Raw genomic sequence first — 22,603 nt, forward strand, 5'->3', positions numbered from 1 at the left:
GCAGAGACTAGGATGAGAGCTGCAGAGTGGAAAAGCAGGCAGTGATGCCTGCTAAAGCAGTAAGCCAGTGGGCTCAAATTCAGAGGGGATATCAGGAAGACATGTATTCAGACCCTGGCTGTGCTAACCTTGCCTCTGAATACAGAGTTAGAAAAGGTTATTTTTCTGAGTTAAAAAGTTAAGCAGCCTGTAGTGAATCACTACAGGTATTTTACTGGCATGAACATGATGCTTCCGGAATACAGACATTTTCTGGAAGCAGGATTATCTTTCTCCAGCCATGGTATTTGTATCAGTATTGTTGGAAAGCACATAAAGATTGTGAGGACTTACTATATCTATGTTGCCTTGCTTTATGAATTTATCACAGGGTAGAAGTAAGGGAAAATTCTGTTGCCACATTAGCTATTGCAGAGTATCTGTTGACCATTGTTTTTTGCTTGAAGAGATGCTGTCAATGCTTTCTGTGCGCTTCTCTGAGTAATCTATTCCTGTTATTACTGGCCATTGTGTATTTTTTAAATAAAGGTCAGGCTTTTTGTAGAATTTGTGTAAGTATATCTGAAATTACAGTAGCACAACCGTAATGGTTTTGGCTGGGATAGAGTTAAATTTCTTCCTAGTAGGTGCTACAGTGTGCAGGTTTGGCCTTAGTCTGAGAATAATGATCTCAACACACATATGTTTTAGTTGTTGCTAAGTAGCACTTACTTAGAACAGCCATTTTTGAAAAGAGAAAAAAGAAAGACTCAAAGAACTACCAAGCAAGATCATGGAGCAGATCCTCCTGGGAGCTATGATAAGGCAAATGAATAATAAAGAGGATTATTGGTGACAGCCAACATGGCTTCACTATGGGCAAATCCTACCTGACAAATCTGGTGGTCTACGATGGGGCTACAGCATTGGTAGATAAGAGTGACTGATGCTATTTATGGGGACATGTGCAAGGCATTTAACACTATCTTGCACAGCATCCTTGTCTCTAAATGGAGAGGCATGGATTTGATGGGTGGACCACGCAGTGGGTAAGGAATTGGCTGGATGGTTGCACTCAGAGAGTTGTGGTCAACAGCTTGATGTCCGAGCAGACACCAGTGACAAATGGTTTCTGTCAGGGGTTGGTACTGATCCTGCTCAACATCTTCATCAGCAACATTGACAGCGGGATTGAGTGCACTCTCAGCAGGCCCTCACCACACCAAGGTGTGTGGTACAGTCAACACACTTGAGGGAAGGAATGCCATCCAGAGGGACCTTGACACACTTGAGAGGTGGGCCAATTCCAGCCTCATAAAGTTGAACAAGGCCATGTGCAAGGTCCTGCATCTGGGTCAGGGCAATCCCAAGCACAACTAGAGGATGGGCAGAGAAGAGATTCAGAGCAGCCTTGCGGAGAAGGACTGATGGGGTGTTAGCTGATGAGAAACTGAACGTGAGCTGCCAATGTGCACTTACAGCCCAGAAAGCCAAGCACATACTAGGCTTCATCAAAAGGAGCATGGCCAGCTGGTGGAGAGTGGCAATCCTGCCCCTCTACTCAGCTCTCATGAGACTCCACCGGGAGTAGTGCATCCGGCTCTGGGTCCCCCAACACAAGAGGGATGTGGACCTCCTTGAGCAAGTCCAGAGGAGGCCCACATTGATGATCACAGGGCTGGAGCACCTCTCCTATGGAGACTGGCTGGGAGAGTTGATCTTGTTCAGCCTGAAGAAAAGAAGGCTCCAGGGAGACCTTATAGCAGCTTTTCAGTACCCTACAGGGGGCCTACAAGAAATTTGTAGAGTGATTTTTTACAAGGGGACATAGCAACAGGACAAGGGGGAATGGTTTTAAACTGAAAGAGGGTAGATTTAGATTAGGCATTGGGAAAATATTCTTTACTGTGAGGGTGGTGAGACACTGGCACAGGTTGCTCAGAGAAGTTGTGGATGCCCCATTCCTGGCAGTGTTCAAGGCCAGGTTGGGCGGAGCCTTTGGCAACCTGATCTAGTGGAAGGTACCCCTGCCTATGGCAGGGGGGTTGGAACTAGATGATGCCTTCCAGCCCTAATCATTCTATGATTCTGTGATACCCATTTGGCACCTCTCATTACAAGCTCAAGTCTTCTGTCTCTTGTCCTTCCACCATGCACCACTGTGAAGTGTCTGGCATGGTCTTCTTGATATCCTCTGTAGGTATTGGGAGATTGCAGTTAATTCCTGCCACCCAAGACTTCTTCAGGCTGAACAAGTCGAGGTCCGTCGCTTTCTCCTCCAGGGAGAATGTTCTCTTGCGCTCCAGGGCAGGTGTTCCATCCTCCTGACTGTCTTGGGAGTCATCTGCTGAGCTTGCTTCAGTTCACCACTGCCTTTCTTGTACTGATGGGTCCAAAACTGGATGCAGTATTCTAAAAGAGGTTTAACAAATGCTAGTAATCCTTTCCTTTGAACTACTGGCTAGGGTCCTGCTATTTTGCAGCCAAGGCTGCAGTTGGCCTACACTGCCGCCAGGCATGCTGCTGGCTCACATCCAGCTTTCCATCCACAGGATTATGACTTCGAGAAGGGCTCCTCACCATCTAGTCATTTCCTAACCTTTATTTTTGCCACGGTTCTTCCAGTTCTTCCAAGGTGCAGAACTTTGCTTTTGTCTTTATTCAGTTTCATAAAGTTCCTCTGAGCCCATTCCTCCAGCTTGTCTATGTCCCTCTGAATATCTGCTCTTTGCCCATGAATGCATCAAGTAGGATAAGACAAGGAAGATAAACTGCCATTATAAATTATCTTAGATGAAAAAGTTGTGATTTTTTAGTATTTGCCATTTCATAATAGATTAATTTTTAATAATGTAATGATGCATTCATGCAATTGAATGATAATGTAAATGATAATGAAATATAATTCTGCTGGCATTAACTGAAAGTAAGCAGAAAACAGACAAAACAACCAAAGAAGGAATACATTGTAAGTATTCTGTACAAAAAAACCCCCACCAAAACATGTTGTGGTATCCACAAACTTGTACACACAAAAATACTGTTGGCCAGAGGGAAGAGAATGAGGAAATACTCTGCTTATTACAAAGCATCACATCTGGAGGCAGTGGCTGTCCACCTCAAATGGGCATTGTTCTTGAGATGTGGAGGAAGCTGTAGAAGCAATCATTATGCATTCTTTCCTTCAAAGTCTACATCGTCCTGATCTGTTGTTCAAGGAGCTGTTGTATGTGTTAGGTGATCTTTCTTAACCCAATTCTCCTGCATCCTTGTGCTGAGATGCCAAAAACCTTAAAGAGAGTTTAAAACACCCCCAGAAAACCCGGCTGAACTTCAGAAAGTGTAGAGGGGGGCAGACGATGAGAGCAGAAAGACTGAAAGTGATCCTAAGTCACCTCAGTGAGAGGAATGAACAGATCAAAAGCCTAAAAGGCAACCACAGCATCTTTGGAGAGGTGAAGGAAGTGGAGAGGTTGAGAGAGTCTCAGAGTTCAGAGACATGTTACGGAGCCTGAGAGACTAGAAAAGAGCCTGCAAAAACCTCTAAGAAGGCAGAGCAGTCTGAGAGATGGTAAGAAAATGGCATAAAGCCTCCAAATGTGAAGGATAAAAAAGACTAGCCTCAGAAAGGTGGAAAAAAGTAGGCAAGAAAGACAGCCAGAGCATAGAGTAGCCTTGGAGAGGTGAAAAAAAGAAAAAATAGCAAACGGAAGGAATGCTGAGCAAGCAGAGAGTAGTCTCACAGAGACCAAGAAAGAAGAAGAAATGCTGAGTCCAATGAGAACAGGGGGTATGACTGGAGAGCCACAAAAGTAGAAGCCAAACTAGTATAACCGCACTGCAGGTACAGTATATAGCGCAGTGAAGAAACAAGCAGATAGGCTCAAAAAGCCTCTGAAGACAAGCAGAGTAGCTATCTGAGTCAGAGAGACCAATAGGGAGGAGTTTGAGGTGGGCTGAGAGGAAAGAGGAAGGAGCCTGTGACAAAGCATGACCATGTCTCTTGACCTGTGGTCTTCAATAGAGAAGGCATTAAACACTATTGACTCAGGCATCAATCTCCAAGAAATGCAAATAAATAAACCCTCACTACCAGTTAGTTTGAACAGCTGACCACAACCCTTTAAGCCCAATACTCCAGATATTTACTCAGCCACCTTATCTGTCACGTATCCAAACTGTACCTCAACCATTTTCTATGGGGAACTGTGGCAGAGCTTGCTTAAGTCCAGGTGAACAACACCCGACTGCTCTCTGCTCTTTCACATGAATAGTTGTCTCACTGTAGAAAGCTATGAGGGTGGATGGGCATAAATTGCCCTAGGTAAATCTAAGCTGTCTTTTCCCAATCAGTTTCTTACCCTTTGAACAACTGGAAGTGGTTTCTGTGAGGAATTACTCTGCAGTCTTCCAGGGGCAGAGAGTAGGCTGACAAACCTGTGGTTCTCAGGGGGCTCTTTCTTTCCTTTAGGGGGAGATGGCTGGGGGGAGGGAGGGTGTGCTATACGCCTCTTCAAATCATCAGGAACCTCCCCTGCTCACTACAACCTCTCAAAGACATGAGCAGCTTTATAGTGACTCTCGTTAGCTCCCTCAGCACAACTGGCTGCATGTCAGGTGGACCCATGGACTGTTGTTTTCCATGTTCCTCACTAGTTTCAACTCCAGCTGAGCTTCGGGCTTTGCAGATTTCACCCCACCATACCCAGGCAATGGCTTTATTCCTCTAGAGTAGCCCAGCTCCACTTCTGCTTCCCCTTTGCGCTGTCAGCCTCCATCAAGAGTTCTCTTCATCCATACTGGCCTTCTGCCAGGCGTGGTAGACTTCCCACACGTAAAATGGACCTTTGTTGTGCTTTGAGAAGGTTGTGGTAGCTACTCTTCTTTCTCCTGGGATTATTTTAGCCTTCATACTTCTTTCTTCCCTCCTCCAAGGCTATTCTCTGTTGCTGTTTATCCTCTATCCTTTTTTAGCAGCTGCATGTGTATTCTGCTAGTGCTTTCAGAATCTCTGCTACTTTCTTGTTATTGTTAAGGTCTCTGGTGCATTCACTGTGGTTATTTCGGCTTTCTAGCAGTTTATTTGGCTCTTTGAGGCTACTCTGTGCCCTCTGAGTCTTCTAAAGATTTTAGCTAATTTTCCATTCTTTGATGCTGCTTTTCAGGCACTTTCAAGCTTTCTGCCCTTGTTTTTTTTTTGTCTTTTCTGAGGCCGCTTTTGGTACTACTGTATACTCTGGAACTCCTTTAGTATCTCTGATAGTACTTTGTTATCACTGACCCTCTGATATTCTCTGGGGTGCCTTTTGCCTTGTCTGTCTCTATCTTGGCCTCTTGGACACTGATACATTTTGTTTCCTTAGGTACTTACAGGCTTTTTTCCCCTGAGGCTGCTTTATGTTCCTGAGTACCTTTCAGACTCTCTGTTGCTTTGCTGGCTTCTGGTTGCCTCAGTTGTTTTATCTGGGGATTTTTCAGACCATCTTCTACTTTCCTGGCATTTGGAGGGCTATTCTGTGATCTTTCTCTATATCAGTGTTTAATAAATTTTCATGGTTTCTGTGATGCTTTTCTGTGTCCTCTGCGTGTCTTTCAAGCTCTCTAATAGTTTGTCCTCTCTCCAACTATTATATATTCTCTGGGATATTTGCCTATATTACCAGGCTGTCAAACACAATTTTCTGATCTTTGGGGATCTTTCACACTGATTTCTGTTTTATTATTGTTCTGAATAAGGATGAGAGAGGATATTGGGGGGAATCTTTTCAGAGATGCAAAAGCTTCAAGAGCTTGGACTTCAACTGCCGTGGAGTTGGAATAGATTTCCTTATCTTTTGGAAGGTTTGTTGTCCCCTTTTGGTTTTGGTGTTAGTTGGAGTTACAAAAGAAATAAGCTCAAAGAGGCACCTTTTAAAAAATCCTTTATTTTTATATTATCCTAGTAAAAATCTTTTATATAAAGGCGAATGTAAGTATTGCATAGAAGAAACACTGGTGCAAACACCACCTGGTGGGAATGGCATGTTGTTTCTTAGTGTCTATTATCTACTGCACAACAGATAGCTAGCCCATAGGCAAACATCTCCAGGTTTCCCCATGCCAGCTACAGGATGCTGCTTAACTCTATGGAACAGAAGTTACATCAGAATTACATGTTCCCTATTCCATATTGCTCCCAAGAACCATCTGCTGGGAAAACACCATTTTCCTCCTTGCCTTTTCTGCACTTGACATTGCCCTCAAAAGACCATGAGGATCAGTTCCTCTGACTTTTGCTTGCACCCTTCCTATGAGATTGTATTATTTTATGCATACAAATGAGGGGTGGGCACAGGGTAGGAGAGTTGGCCTAACATGACCACAGTCCAGGAACTCAATGCATGACATATACAACGCATCTTCTGTCATCCTGGAGACATCTGTGCCATTGTTTTTATCATCTCACATACTACTCAGCTATGGGCACTTCTTTTGGGTGCCATCCACCTGGGCTTCCTATAACTAACAGCCTTGGTACCACCAGGAGGGAACAGAATTCACTGCTATCACTTCAACAGCTTTCAAATAGAGCTTCTTCAAGCTGCTCTCCTACTATGTCTCTGCCTAAGTTCTGTTGTAGCTTCCAAGCATGAAGCACAGTGAGACAGTGGGTATGCTACAGTCTGAAGGAACACCCAGAGAAACAGCACTTTCAGACATTTGAACTGTGCTTTCATGAATTAGAGATACAGAGAGGTATGCATTTATACAAATCAATAGTTGTGTATATTAAAAATACTTTTACTCAGTATCTGTTTTTATTTAAAAACATGCTAAAAACTTATATTTAAATAATCAGCGTGACATTTGGGGAAAACACACAGACAGCCACCCACTAGCATAAGCAAAAAAAGTGCATACATACATGAGCTGAAGCAAGCTCCCTTTGACCAGTTTACAGGACAGTTAGTGCCTTCTCTAACAAACTGACTGACACAGACTCACACTTTCCAGAGCTGTTTTTTGTCACCTGGAAAATAGCATTACTTTCCTGCTCCTTTCAGGATGTCTGTCATCACCTCCCACATAAGAGAGTCAGGTAGAGACACAAATTAGCCCTGCTCTTGACTTCCTTCCTGTAGGTGGCTTCATGGAGATGTACATATGAAGCTTTTGTAACTATCTCAATACTGTGCTTAAAATAGCAAAAGTAGTCATTAAAAAAAGATTTCAGGATCTATGCTGCTAGATCATGAAATGGAATGAAGCATTCTAGAAAAATAAGTTTGGATGGAAGGCAAAGTAGCTGAGTTTGCAACTACACAATTCATCTCTGAGTTACTCATAAACATCTTTTATTTCCTTATTAATTTCACTAATATATTTTTACCATTTTTTGTACAAAAACTGACTGCAGATTAAAATTTTAAGATGTGGCAGGTACCACTGTGCGACCAAAAAGGACAGAGATGATGATCCTGCTCAGGTATGCACCCTGCTCTTTTTGAACACCAGAGAAAGCTAGAGAAAGCTAAGCACCTCTGCCCAAAGAGAGAATGCAGTGGAGCCATCAGATGAAAATTGTCCTGTCTTTTCTTGCAAAAATGGGAATGCATTTTAGCAACTTCAGATACAGTCTTACATGTAGCAGCAAGTACAGTGGGCATCAGAGCCCCTTCTTCAACATGGAACATCCATCTCCGGTAGGGCTCAGATGCTCCTGGTCCCAATTTTTGTCAGAAATGCAAGTAAAACTGGATTCAGTTTCTGTGCTTTCCCTCTGCTTCTTCCCTGATTCCTTCAAAGGCAATCAACTGAAACAACTGAACCCATATGCCATTGTCTGCTTCAGTGGGAAACAGCCCTGTGAAACTTTGGGCATTGTGCTCCTATGGGCAAGGGACATACTCTCAGAATAGTAATCTTCTTCAAATTAATCTCTGTCTCCCACACATTCACACTCCTTCCTGTCACACTGATTTCACAGGAACTTAAAAAACTGACACACAGGCCACGCAAAACACTGCTGCTGTGAGATGCATGCAGGACCTACTAGGAAAATAAATGGGACTAAAACCTCTGAGATATGAAACAGCTGTTTCAGCCCACAAGGCTGAATGACACAATGCAAATGATATCTTTTAAGAGTTTAAAGTATAAATATTCAAACTGGACATTAAAAAACCTTGTTTACCAGAGGAGTAGTTTGACGTGTTATGGGTCTGAAAGGCACAAAATCTCCATCCTCTACAGTTTCTGAAACTCAGCCCAATAATTTCATTATAACCCCCATTTCGCGTAGATGACACTAACCCTTTGAGAGTGACACTGGATAAGGTAACCTCTGAAGGTCACTTCTGACTGCTGCTAATACAAAAAACAGCGTTTTTTTTCAGAGCAGCGGTGAGCCCTGACTGGAGTTAAACAAGAACATCCTCTGAGCCTTTCCTTCTTGTTTCACAAAACTTCAAAAACATGGAACAAAGGGTAAAATGGGGACTGCTTGCAATGAAACAGCACTAAAACTACAGAAATATATGTTTTCTAACAGGAATGTTGGTAAAAATATGCATTGCAGTGAACTCTGCACTATACCACTGAATGGACTTGGCAGTAGCAAAAAAACAGTTCTGTATTGAAGGTGTGATGACACATGCTACCTAGTTCTGTTTTGGAAATTGCCCTTTTCCTGCATCATCTGGTCACTATTAATCAAACCATCTATTTCAGCTTGGGAAGACAGCTGTCATCTGCCTGAGGAGACCCCTTCCATGAAGGGCACAGCATGACAGTGTTGCCATCAAACTACCATCCCCTTCCCTCATATCCAGCAGCATGCCATGCCTTGGGCAAACTTTTTGAAACGGACATCACAATTGTGAAATCTGTTGCCAACTAGCCAGTAGGCCAGACTGCAGTCTCTTTCCTTCATGTCAGGGAGCAGTGACTTGCTTAGTTAGTACTTTCAGCTTTCATTGTAGCATGATATCAAAGCAGCCAGACACTGCTTTGGGTGAGTAAAGGCATTGGAACTTTGCCTTACAGGAGTAGGAAGTTCACCATCTAGTCCAAAGGAAAGGCATTGCATTCCATCTGAGGATATAACAAAGGTGGTTCCTTTGTTACAGTAAGGACATCAAGACCTTGGTAAAAGGTAGATGATGCCTCCCCATGGACTTTATGTCTTTATTTGCTTGCACCATCAACTTTGAAAAACATGCCCTCTAGAGATCGCACAGTGATTCCCAAATTAATGTACAATAAATGTCTAAAACCAAACCCAGTAAGAAGTTGTAAGTCAGGCTACTAAATTCTAAGCTATATCCATCATAATAATCATCATCATCATTATCATAATAAAAAAGTATACATCATAAGGTACAAGAAGCTGCAAAGCAAAGCAGCTCCAATTCCTAGGACTCTCAGAGTGGCTTTTCTGAGTCTTCCAGTAAATTAGGCAGGAGGGTTGAAAACTTAATGGAAGACTTTGAAGACTTCTGCCTTGAACACATGTAATTTTTGCACATACAGCATGGATTAGTAGAGCAAAACATTTTCTTAACATTAAGAACCGTTCTTATGATTTTGTGTAGAAAATCCATAGTTTTGGGGAGTTTCCCCTGTCTTTGGCAAATAAATGGCAAATGTGAAAGACAAAAACGAGTCAGCAAGTTGTGGTAATAACTGGACAAATAACAACAAAGTAGATCAGTCAATGGGATGGATTCCTTCAGCAGGGCTAGGCTTGGTACTCTGTCATTCCTTTTATTCATTTTTATGATGAGACAGAAGGGTTGATGTGATAATGTTTCAGAGGCTTTAGGCATCGTACTTTTTGCCAGTCCTGTGAATCTGCTGGAAGAGTGTCATGGAGAAGGCCATGCCAAGAATCTGAAGGGAAACAAACAATAAAAGCTTCAGTACGGTGAGGCTGCCAGATCTTCACTGCCACCTCTGTTCATTCTCCAGCTTTAAAAGTCATTCTACACTAGCCATATTTCTCAAGTTTCAGTACGGATCAGTAAACTTGGATGTATGTTGTTCAGGCACATGGTGATGTCTGAAGAGGCATCTGTCAGAGCACAGATGGAGGCAAAACGCTCTCAGGGCTCTTTGTCATATGTACAACAATTTTTCAGAATATACATATGAGTCACTCTTCTTTTTCACCCAACAACTTGTGCTTGTTTAGCCAGGTAACTGAAATGTGACTGAAATATCAGATTCAGGTATTCTCTCTGCCAAGTACAACAGTGATACAATAACCTGAAAATCTTATCAGATTACAATGGTACTTCTGCATTTCTTCTTTAAAACACATTAACCTACTCAGTGGCTATGAATTTACTAATTTTGGCAACTTCTAGAACTTGCTTCCAAATTAAAAAAAAAAACAGTTCCCTAAGGGGCAGTGTAACAGATGGCTAAACATGGGAACCTCAGAGTGGTGTTCTGAAGTCAAAAGGCAGGTAAGCAAAACCCCACTGTAGCATGCCTTCTTTGTGGGACTGACTGACCTGCTTCCTTTCTGAACAGATGGCTATACATGAACTCACAAAACAAACCTGTACTTTTTGAAATCATGATCAAACTCAAAGTGGTTGAGTACCACTTTTCACAGAGCAGAATCAACAATGCCGATGGCAAATCAAAGGCACATTGACAAACATCATACTGGTATTACCTGCATTATGAGGATGCATATCCCGATCGAACCAAGGACATGCTTATTCTCATCGAACCAGGTCATAACTCTCTCATAACATCCCTGAAATGATGAAAGAAGAAAATTGAAATCCCAAGGTCACATCTTCTTTCACATGCATTCTGTATGTTTTCTTCCTTCCCATGCCTCCTTAACCCTTGACCTGGGCAAAAGCAAGCCTTACCGTTTTCCACACCAGTTCGGTAGAGTTCCGTCCACAGTCTTGGGAGTTTTCCGTACAACATCGGTCTGGGACAGTGTTTTCTCCCAGCACTGGGTACCAATCCGTAAAGTCATTCACACCACAGCATTTCATCTGTGGCAAAAATAAGGATTCATAAATTAAGTAGCACAACTCATGAATCATGCACAACTGCAAACTTTTACTGCCACTAAACTATTGTATATTTTCAAAAGGGCTGCCAAAACAGTTTTGTATGTTAAAGTGCTTTGTGCTCAGTGATCACTAAAATCAAATACTTAACAACATTTAGAAAAAAAAACAAACAAAAATGAGGTCCCATGCCCAAGGTATGTTAGCCTTCTTATCACACATACATGAACCCAAACACCAAAACGTTAGGTAATCTGCCCACAAGTGCTGAACAGCAAAAGCCTAGCTGCCAAGGCTGCAGTTCTACCTATGCAGATTTTGCTGCTTCTCTGTTTCAGATCATTTCTGCGTTTGTGGTTGGTACAGAGAATCTCAGAGAAAGGTAAGAATCTTTCACCTTGCAGAGTGCACTTTGATACTGGATTGCACCCTACTCCCTGGACGCTCAGGAGTGCAAAATCAGAAATCAAAGTCTGATTTAGCCATCCTTTAACCTTGGCACAAATGCCAAAGTCAACAGACTGCAGCAACCTTTATGGACAAATTGTGGGGTTTTGTTTGTTTCTTTTTGTTTGGTTTTGGATTTTGTGTGGGGTTTTTGGGGGTTTGTTTTTTGTTTTTGTTTTTTTTGACTGGATGGTTGTTTTTTGGGTTTGGGGTTTTTGTTTTGGGGTTTTGTTTGTTTGGTTTTGTTTTTTTTTATTGAGAAAATATGTTACCTCTGCTTGAATAATATTCCATGCATTTTTCAGTCCAACATTATTTTCTGAATTGTATAGCTTCATACCTTCCTTCAAATCTTTCTTTGCACTTTCACTGACCTGCATGATGTAGAAAATACAGAAAGTCAATGCACTTTAGTTCAGAGGAAAGGACGAAATGGTACAGACTCGCATATAGTATGTATCCTTCTCACTTTCTCTCACCACAAACTTAACATGGGTAGAAGAGCTCCATCATAGCTTCAAGACTCTCACAAGTCAGTGGGATCTTTCAGCACCTGCCAAATCCTAGTTTCTCCCTCAGATTGCAAAATACTGGATTAATTCTCATGAGATAGGAGACCAAATAGCTTCCCCTCTACTAAGAGACCACCATACAGTCATCATCTGATCCAAGCTAACTGAAAAGTCATCAGCAGAAACTTGCTGACATTAATTTTGCTAGAGAGAGCTGTTGGCAGTACCACACAGCAGCCTCTCCTGCCTGTAACCTATGGCCTACTTTAATTTGCTGACATCATAAAACCAGAGTTTTATGAAACCTCTCAAGCTTAACATAGTTATTCCTTGCAGAAGTTCAGGCAGGCTATAGTAAACGGCCCATACAAAATCAATTGAAAAAGAATATTATTATTGCTCTCCTTGTGGGGACAGGCTTGTAGAATTGATGATTTTCAAACGTGCTCTTCTTTCCATAGTGGAGAAAGTTGGAATGCTTAGCAGGAGATCTGAGATGTCCCATTTCTTGTATGAATTTCAGTCTGCGCATGGAGTCCTGGAAGCAGAATGGCTCTGACAGCAGTGAGCTGACAGCAGGGAAAGGATTACGGGTCCTGCCATAAGGTCTTTGACATCCCATTCAAAATCATGAGTTCAGCCTAGCTCCCTGAAAGTGGCAGGCATCATGACAATGTTGGAAGAGATATACAACTCTGGTAGTATCTCTGTTTTAAAATCAGTCTGGACATGCTCATACTGTAAGGCTCTGTCTTGTGTTTAGCAGAGTTCTCGAGTTCCCTGATGATTTTTCCAGTCTTGCCTATCTGACAGGCCAGCCAGTTTTTCCTACTTAACTTAGTCTCTACTAGATAGCAGATTCCTACAGATGGGCTTTATGAGAACCTGCCTCTTGATCCCTGTCAAACTCTTTAGGACTGACCAGCCAAATGAGAGAGCTGGTAGCATCTGTAATAGCCTATGAATATTCCAGGCCCCTCTCCTCCAGTACTGTTCCAAGGTTGGCCCTAAGGAGCTAACAAGGTCTTAAGCAGGATGTCTCACAACTCAGGTTCACAAGATGATTAGCTTCTTGCAGAAGCTAATCACACAGCTGTGCTGAAGCCTATTTCAGTTGTTAGGAGAAGACTAAAAGGGAGGCCCTGGATTATGGTTTTATTTCGGGGAGGAAACTGTAAAGCTCAGAGGGTTCTTCTCTCCTGTTTGCCCTCTTCATCACTTCCTTTTCTCCCTGCAGAAGCAGCTTACACAAACCAGCCCAGATCTCAAGGTTAAACCTTCACCAAAGCAAAGAGCAAGGAGAGCCCCCATATCTCCATCAAACGAAAACAAACTGAACCTGGTTTACATGCTAGCACAGATAATTAATCTATATGGCATATCTGCTTACCTTGTCCATATAAACAAAGAACAAAATGAGTAGAATCAGCTCTGCCAGGAGAATTATCAGCAAAATGATGAAAAACTAGAACAAAGAAAAAACAGACATCATATACACACTTGCCAAATAGAGAGCAAACCTGGGGATGCTAGAAACTCTGGAGACTATTGGTCTTGTCCTCTAATAAACCTTTCCTCTGCTGCAAGGAGGATTTCAAACTACTTGAAAGTTTGCAAACTTCCAAAGTTTGATTTCAAACTATTCAGGCATATTGATACTTTATGCCACTAAAACTTCTGTAGGTTTCACCATGACAAAGCTCACTTGCATTCTCTACGTCTTAGGCTTCTCCTTACTCCTGGCTTGCAAGTTTCAGCAATGCTTTTTTTTTGACTGCTGCCAGAGCACAGAGCCCTGATTAATTCATGCAGCCTACAGACCACTAAACCCACTGCCACAAAGATCAATGTGATGTACCTCAGGTAGGCTTTAACCACAGGTACTTAGTTGCCTGTTGAAATAGTTTTTGTATTACTCAGCTCTTCTATTCCCAACTCTCTGTAGCTGAAGTATCTCTGCAGGGGCATCCCAAGTGTGAGCTTCAGTCGTTTCTCACTATTTTTCATGCCCTCTAGTTGCCTTTACGTGCTAGTGGACCGCCACGAAAGTATGGCATCCTCCGCAAAGGCACTGGGGGAGGTGTAACATGCGGTGCAGCACACGCTCCAGTGCGTGATAGTCATGATAGTATAAAAAGACTTTCACAGAACCTTGTAAGAATATTGTCCTGGTTTTGGCTGGGGTAGATTTATTTCCTTCATAACAGCTGGTGCAGTGCTGTGTTTTGGCTTCAGTCTGGGAACAATGGTGATAACACACTGATGTTTTAGTTGTTGCTCAGTAGCAACCTGGTCAAGGAATTTTCAGTCTCTCACACTCTGCCAGTGAGGAGGGGCCCAAGAAACTGGGAGGGAACAGAGCTAGGACAGCTGACTGAAACTAGCCAAAGGGATATTCCATACCATAAAATGTCAGCTGGAAGGGGCCATGTGCTGCTTGGGAACAAACTGAGCATCAGTCACTGAGTGGTAAGCAATTGTACTGTGCATCACTTGCGGTTTTTGGTTCGGAGGGGGCTACCCTCTGTCTTTAGTAATAGTAGTAGTAGTTTTATGTTGTTATAATAGTATTAATATTATATTTTACTTTATATAAATTATTAAACTGTCCTTATCTCAACGTGCAGGTTTTTACCTTTTTTCCAGTTCTCCTCCCCATCCCACTTGGAGAGGGTAAATGAGTGAGTGTCTGCATGGTACTTAGCTGCTAACTGGGCTTAAACCATGACAAATATAAACACTCTTAAAAAAAACATACCAAAATTACAGTTTAGGTGGATAAATAACATTACTATTCTCTGTTTGCTTTCCTATCTGTACAACATAGAACACCAAGCAGCAGACAGCAAAAAACAGGTGCCAGTTTGTCGTCCAGTTTAATTCTCTGAGGTGGTCTAAGGAATGCTCCCTGCCTGTTTCACAGCACCATGTAAGGGAGACTTTTACACAAGAAAACCTCATATGCTCCTTTATGTCGCAGCACCTGTTATTCATAAGCTGTGACTGAATTGGAAGCAGTCTACTTTGAAAGTCCTCCTCTCACTTTCTGCCACAATACCTCTCTCCTTGGGGTGAGAAAAAACATGATGAAGCCTCCTGCATTTAGGAAAGAGGAGTGACCCACACCGTGTTTTCTGAGAGCAGTTCCCAATCTCTGTGCTTCAGTGCTGGACAAAGGATCAGATTTGTTTTGGGTTTTTTTTTTCCTACTGGCAAGCCCTGGCAGAGGCCATGACTTAACTTTGGGTCAGATGGTTTCCACCAACCTCTGACAAAGGCCTTAAATAAAAGCAAAGTAGAAAACAGCCATGAAAGGCTTTGAGTGGCATCCAAAAGCAACCGTGCTTAAAAGTTTTCAGTAGATTCTTCTACCAGACATTTCTAAAAGGGTTATCCAGGTTGAGCCTACAGTTCATGTTTAACCATTCAGAGGTAACTGGCAGCAGTAATTTGCTTTGCTATCTAATACGTTATGGCATGTAGTACCAAGGATACACTTGCTAATACACCAATTATACCACTGTGACCAAAGCTATGGGATGTCATACTGCAAGCATACAGAAGACTGAAAGCCAAGGGCAACATTATAGTGATCCACAAGACTATTTTGCACTGGTCACAAATAAAACAGTCACAGGTCTTAGTGAAAAGAAGTAATGATGTCTTACACTCAACAGGAGGCACTTGTTTTCCTTGATAGCACCTAGGCAGCCCAGAAAGCCTGTCACCATGATGACTGTACCAATGGCAATGACTAGGTTGGCAGCTGAAAGCGATGGAAAGCTGGGAGAAAACGTGGCGAAGTTTCCTTGTGACACTGACAGCCAGATGCCCACACCCAGCAGTCCACAGCCACATAACTGCAAAAATACAAACAAAAGAAAGGGTTTACCATTAAAACAAATGGAACTGGGTCCTTCCCCACACTCTGAAAAGAAAGAATTTCTCAAGCAAATTCTCAGGTAACTGTTCTGCAGTAGTGCTTGCACTGGCTTGGTGATGAGACAGTGAAACTGAGTGGTTTTACTTAGACTTGGTCATGTCACCTGCACTTATAAATCTTTTGAGTAAAAGCCACTGGATGGCAGAATTCTCTTTTGAAAGACTCAGGACATGAAACCAGGGCTACCCACTGATCACCCAACAGCCCAACCCAATGCATTTTTTCTGTAGGAAAATAAAAAAACATTATTTGAAAGACTGTTCCATTTAGCTTATTTCTGCAATCATCTACAATGTCTCAGAGTATCCAGCCCCATATTTCCTCGTCATAGGACAGGCAAGGAATTATTCTGTAGATAATTACAATTAGTAGCATCATTTCAATAAATATTTGTCATAAAATGCCAGTCTCAGTGGCCAGGTTGGATTTTAATATGAGTTCTCAAGACCTTTACTGTTGGTTATCAGTGTTAACTGTCTCAAAACTCAGATTTCTAGGTTTATTATCTACAGCAAGCTCAACTTCTGCTACTCTGTGAGAGAACCTGGAGGAAATGCAAAGCTTCTAGATCAAATTCATTTTGATTCTCACACTTAACAATACCATGTCTGGTTAAAGAAATAAGGTTTCTTACCCTAAATCACAGGGTCTGTCTTTAGAAAAAAGACCAAGTGTTGCACTACACAGGGCCTAAAAGCTGGCCATATGGTAGTACTTGCTCAAAATGGCTGTTACACAATTTCCCATCTGATCTGTGATCACTGGCAGTGAAATCAATAGCAGGAGTTAGCTGCACTTTCATTAAATTTGTGAGCTACTATTACAGTCTCCTGACAAAGACTAGAACCTCTAGTCAGAGGAGAAATTCATAGAATCATAGAACGGTTTGGGTTGGAAGGGATCATACAGTTCCAACTGCCCTCACTTAGGCAGGGGTACCTTAAACTAGGTCAGGTTGCCCAAGACTCCATCCAACCTGGCCTTGAACACTGCCAGGGATGGGGCATCCACAACTCCTCTAAGCAACCTGTGCGAGTGTCTCACCACCCTCATAGTAAAGAATATTTTCCCAATGCCTGATCTAAATCTACTCTTTCAGTTTAAAACCATTCCCCCTTGTCCTGTTGCTTTGTGCCCTTGTAAAAAAAACCCTCTTGTGCCCTTGTAAAAAATCCCTGTAAAAAAATTCTTGTAGGCCCCCTGTAGGGTACTGAAAAGCTGCTATAAGGTCTCCCTGGAGCCTTCTCTTCTCCAGGCTTAACAAGCTCAACTCCCCCAGCCTGTGTCCACGGGAGAGGTGCTCCAGCCCTGTGATCATCAATGTGGCCCTCCTCTGGACTTGTTCCAAGAGTTCCATGTCCTTTTTATGTTGAGGACACCAGAATTGGATGCACTACTCCAGGTGGGGTCTCACAAGAGCAGAGTAGAGGGGCAGGATCACCTCCTTCGACTACAGCACTTTTATCTCTTCCCCCAAATCTGTCTTCTCCAATCAGTAGTCTTGATGTGATTTCGCATTGCCTTTCATGGTACATGAATGAAGTCAGTGTGAACTTGGAGCACTCTGGGGAAATGCAAAGCAGAAGTCTCCTGATCTGCTGCAGGACCCAGTGGACATCACCACAGGTTTAAACTGTCCACAGTTCATGGAATCAGCACCCTGTTGCTCCTGCTTTAAATTGAAACTACTCTGTCCTTGAATTGCTGCAGTTTGGATTGCCTCAAGCCCTCTCAGGAATCCACTCACTGCCTCTGCTGATTTAACCGCTGGATGAGAGCTATCTTCAAGTGTAGGAAATCAGGAAAGTGAAGCTCACTGGTGATCCATGGGATAGACATGAAGACAGAAAAGGACCCAGAGCAGAAAGAGAACCAAAGCTGGAGAGCAGAAATATGAACAGAACTCTACAGAATCTCAATTTCGGAGACACTTATATATACTTCCATACATATAGAGAGAGTAATTCTTCACTTGTGATAGCCACTGTAGTATTTTGGCAAACTCAAGTGCAAAGCACCTTGCTGATTTGCTGAAGACTGCTCACCTAATGTACCTTCACCTTTCCATGGGGTGGAAAGCAGGGAAGAAGCATTGAACGCTTGATGTGAAATGTTTGCAATGAAGGTCTCATGAATTAGCAACACACCTGTGCTGTCCCTATGCAGACTACTATGCAGATACAACTTGAATGCCAAACACAGGAATACACTGCAAGAAGAGTCCTTTATAATGTGAAATCAAGTGGCGTGTCTGCTGAGACAGCAGATATGTCCACATTTGCTCTTTCTTCCTGCAATTCTAATGTCCTGCTGAGAACAACCATGGAATAACAAACTCGTTTCCAACTGCTGTAGAGAGTGGATCAGAATGCCACAATGCACAATGGGATTATAGTTCCCTTCAAAGCTTTCTGACAACACACATTAGTGTAGTACTAAAATTACACCAAAGTATCTGCACTGATCACGTCCTCACTGTAGCTGATTCCCAGGCCCACTGGGCAAGCTAAGGTAAGTTCTCTTTTTCATACTTTTAACCTCCCAAAGTAAGATTTCTGCATTCCTAAGCCATATGGAAAGTTCAGATTACATAAAAAAAAAGAATAAAGGTGATGGCCGGGCTGTTAAAGAACAAGGCTGATCTATACAAACAGGATTATCTACAGTGACTGAAGAGGGTAAATAGGAAGACCTGCAGGAGAGTTGATTAAAGATGACATCCTGAAAACTTCCACAAGGTGGCATCGCATACAAATAGCACTATCAGTTTAAGTCAACTTTTTCTCCTCTCCAGAGCTACTTAATCTTTGTGCTTTCTTCTCTGTTTTCATTTCTGTCATTCTGAGTAGCAGTACTGTTGATGCTAAAACTTATGCTTTAAATCCAGGCCAAATGCTTTTTTCAGTCATGCTTCTTAAAAAAAACTCATATAATTCCACTGACTTGAGACTTAACTTGCATACAACCGTACCAACTAAAGCTACCTAGACTTCTAGCAATAAAACAGCTTTCCCTGACACTTTTTTCTCTACCAATCTATTTTTTTATACAACATAAATACTGTAAAAATGCTCTCACAGCTATATATTCTTATAGGATTCACCTGCTTCTATTTGATACAACTGCACCCTGGAGGGTGAAAGCTGCAAAAATATATTAAGTCATCTTATCAATTCCTTAATAATATAATGAAATAATATATGCTGCTTGATAATTAATTGTGTGAGATTGATGTCACTGATATTCCTCCCTCAGGCACATGGTTTAACAGCAGAATAAATTTCACTGAATTTTTCTTCTCAAAAAATGTTGCCTTATTTCCCTCTCACGACTAGAAATTACCATCCTTCAAGCAGCCAGCAGATCTCTCCTTCCCCTCGTGTTTATGTCATGAACAGTATCATAAAGTCAGTCACTTACACGGATACACATACTCTTACTTACAGGGTAATTTAGTCAAGCTATGGCACCCATATTTTTAGCTTGAGAGCAAACAAAAGGAACACCAACTTTCCTCACAGTTTCTACCCCATTTTGCTATTTCACTTTCAAAGCCTGAATTCTCTTAGGTACTTCAGCATCTATCTGTCATCAGCCATCACTGTGCCCAGGAAACAACCAGCATACTAGAAAATATTAAAAAGAGTCTCAAATGCTTCAAGAGAAATTAGAACTCCTCATAAACCCAGAGACAGAGAAACTTATAATCAAGTCTTGCCTGACAAAGGGTATCATTAAAGCAGGAAAGGGGCTCTTTTATTCTGGATTTTTGAGCATTATGTGAAGTCATACAGCAATACAAATTTTTACAATAGAGCATCACATCCAGGTTTAGTTGCCTTAACCTAGAGAAGATACAGTAAGAGTGTACAAGACCCTGGGAAGGACAACACAGATGGGCAGAGTTATGCCAAGACAGACATATGGTATAGAAGGAGATTGTGCACTGGATTATCTAGCCTGAGATGAATTATTAGACAGGATGTGAATGAAATATTCACAATCTAGAGGTCAGTATGAAACCCAAACAGTCTGTCTCTTTAATCTTCTCCAGTAATAGAAATGAGGGCAATATTAGCAAACATTATGTAGTATGTATACTTCAGGTATATATACTGGTATATATATAGGCTTCATGCAACTGAGAAGTAAATTGATAAATCATGCCATAGGTAATTAAAAGAATCAAGTATAGTGGCCACAATTGTAAGGGCTATATGATTTTATTTACTGCTAACAACATTTGTTGTTTCTTAGCATATACCCAAATAATGACAACTCATGCTTCTCAGAGTAAGATATCATACTTCTCAAAGTAAGATAATGCATGCAGAATGCAAAACTACTGAACAGGAAACAAGTTTGTTTAGTTAGGTAAAGAAGGGATAGAATATGCTGTTCTGTAAGGATTAGTAATAGAATAATACTGATAGATTTACCCTTGAAGTAAGTAATTGAACAGCATCAGGAAACAGAAATCTGACAAGGAAGGCACTACCAAGAGAAGGGATGATGTTGATGTTTGCCATTGTTCCATCCCATAGGCACAATGTGTGATGGAAAAGCTGCACAACTAGGTGGTTGAAAGAACGGAGAAAATATTTATTCTTGACATTAGACTTTCTACTGCTGGTTAAACACCAGGGAAGCTCTTAGCAGAGAATAATGAAATAGAACAGAGACACAGAGAAAACTAAATACCGAAACACAACCACTAGGGACAAAAAGAAGAAGCTGTCTCAGTTTGTACCTCCATTTTGAGTGACGTGCCCTGGGCCATCTGTGGCCCAGTTACAGAGAACAGAAAACTCCCCACCCTCTTCTGTGCTGTGTTAAAACAGGAAATCTTGCTCAAAGCAAAAATGGTATGATGAAAAAATATATGGAACACCTTAAGTATGGTCCCCATTAAAATGGCCAAAAGCACAGGAGATTGGTTACGAGGAATTACTAACCGCACAACTGCAAAAATAAGTATCAGTGCTGGGAACTGATTTCAGGACAACTGCAGTGATAAAAAGACACTGTGAATTAGGCTTTGTCAAGCTTCTATTTAAGCAATAAGTCAACAGGGAGATCACCTGAACCAAAAGGACAAGCATGAAGAAGCCATGTGTACAAGAAGAATGCATGACCTAAGCCTAGCACAGGAAGGTTTTTCAGTGTCCAGGTGGTTCTTAAAACCCTCCCTTCTGTTGGGGTCAGCAAAAGAAATCTGCCAGTGATATTTCCCCTCTGTATGCTAAGTCCTACAAGATAAAGGTTACCTATTTTAGCTCTTCTATTCAAGACAGATTTTCCACCATTTCTCCAACTGACTCTCAGACCAGCCAGTGTGCAGAGAAGGTAATGGCTCTCATGAAGCAGCAGTCTTCCCACTCTGGTCTGGGTTGGTTTTGTTGTCTTTTTTTTTTCCTCTTCTCCTTCATTTACGGTCTCTTAATGAGCTCATGGATTTCCAACAGAATCAGGAGGCATAGAAAACAGTTTGAAAGGCTGTTCTTTCCTACCATGCAGGCATTTTTAAAGAAAACTTCTCCTAGACATAAATCTAATTAGATTTTTCCAGAAGGATTATCACCACAAATAACAGGATTTTTCAAACTATCACAATGCATTAACTTTTCTGTTGAGACCACAATATTAATCAAAGCAGGTGCGTGACTTAAAGGGGAAAGGGAACTCAAAGGTCAGAAGTAGAGCCATTCTATTCATTTACCATCAGGCATAGGCAATCATCTTCTGCTTTTGCAGTATTCTTCCCTGAGTTACAGATCAGAATGACTGTTCTGGAAGGAGACAGGAATGGGAACTACATGATTTCTACCACTTCAAAACAGAGATACACTTTCTGCAAGTTAAATTTTTGGATGCCACTTCCCATCTCTGGATTTGGATGGTTCACCCGCCTCTGAAAAGGGCTGGTGCTTGAACATTTTTAGTTAAGCCCAGGTGTGTTTTTCTGCTCTGTCTAGATAACCCACAGGATTAATCAAACCTGGGGTTTAACAGCTGGAAATCTTTAAGAAAACCTCTTGCAAAGCAAGACCATCTTCTAAGTATGATCCAAAATATATTAAGGACCCCCAAATTTCGGAAGTTCTTTAGCTATAGACCAGAAAATAAGAAAATACCCTGGAAGCTGAGAAATACACTTAATAATACTTACTTAATGCTACTGCCATAACAATATGGAAAAAATTTAAACTCCTCTAAACATTCCTATGAATTGGACATTGATGCAAGACAAAGGAATTATGTCGATGTCTCCTTTGAGTCTAGTGCTGTAACAGCTTTAATAAGAGCCCGTGTGTAATGGAAAGTACAGCACTGGAATCAATGCAAATGTTGAACCTCCTTACTTCATCTGCAAGAAAGAGCAGTTACCCTCTTCCTAGAGTCATGCCCCAGCAGTACTGTTGGGATGGTCCTGAAAAAGTGAAATGAGGTATCAGAGACTGTGATCTTTAGTGGGGCTAGTAGAGGCTGGGAAAAGCATTACATTCTAAAACTTTTTCTACTCTGGTCTTGGAATGTGTAAATTTGCAGCCAGATACCTTAAGCTTTGGCTTGGATGTTCTTGCCTGGTCACACTGGAGTCTTCAATAAAGGGTCAGTTTTGCGAAAGGAAGTTTTTAAGGGCTGGGTTTGCTTGGTTTCTCAAAGACATCTTAATCTCCTCTTTAGTTACTTAAAGGGCAACT

General features: G+C 41.7%; 1 protein-coding gene across 3 annotated transcripts in view; it reads right to left on the bottom strand.

Annotated features, from left to right (window-relative positions):
- Positions 1-5,883: 5,883 nt before the first annotated feature.
- TSPAN9 (tetraspanin 9) overlaps positions 5,884-22,603 on the bottom strand; it is a 153,564-nt gene continuing 136,844 nt past the window's right edge. For all 3 annotated transcript variants that reach the window (XM_061360749.1, XM_061360740.1, XM_061360734.1), the window contains 6 exons: positions 15,625-15,816; positions 13,347-13,421; positions 11,717-11,818; positions 10,848-10,979; positions 10,643-10,726; positions 5,884-9,849 (listed from right to left, as the gene is read on the bottom strand). In XM_061360749.1, coding sequence (XP_061216733.1) covers positions 9,778-9,849; positions 10,643-10,726; positions 10,848-10,979; positions 11,717-11,818; positions 13,347-13,421; positions 15,625-15,816 — 657 coding nt within the window. In that variant the 3' untranslated portion in view covers positions 5,884-9,777. The remainder of the gene's footprint in view (positions 9,850-10,642; positions 10,727-10,847; positions 10,980-11,716; positions 11,819-13,346; positions 13,422-15,624; positions 15,817-22,603) is intronic.

The sequence above is a fragment of the Neopsephotus bourkii genome, unplaced genomic scaffold (assembly GCF_033783945.1).
Source record: "Neopsephotus bourkii isolate Nb327-2 ecotype Australia unplaced genomic scaffold, CSIRO-AGI_Nbou_v1 NB_107, whole genome shotgun sequence".
NCBI classification, from domain to species: Eukaryota; Metazoa; Chordata; class Aves; order Psittaciformes; family Psittacidae; genus Neopsephotus; species Neopsephotus bourkii.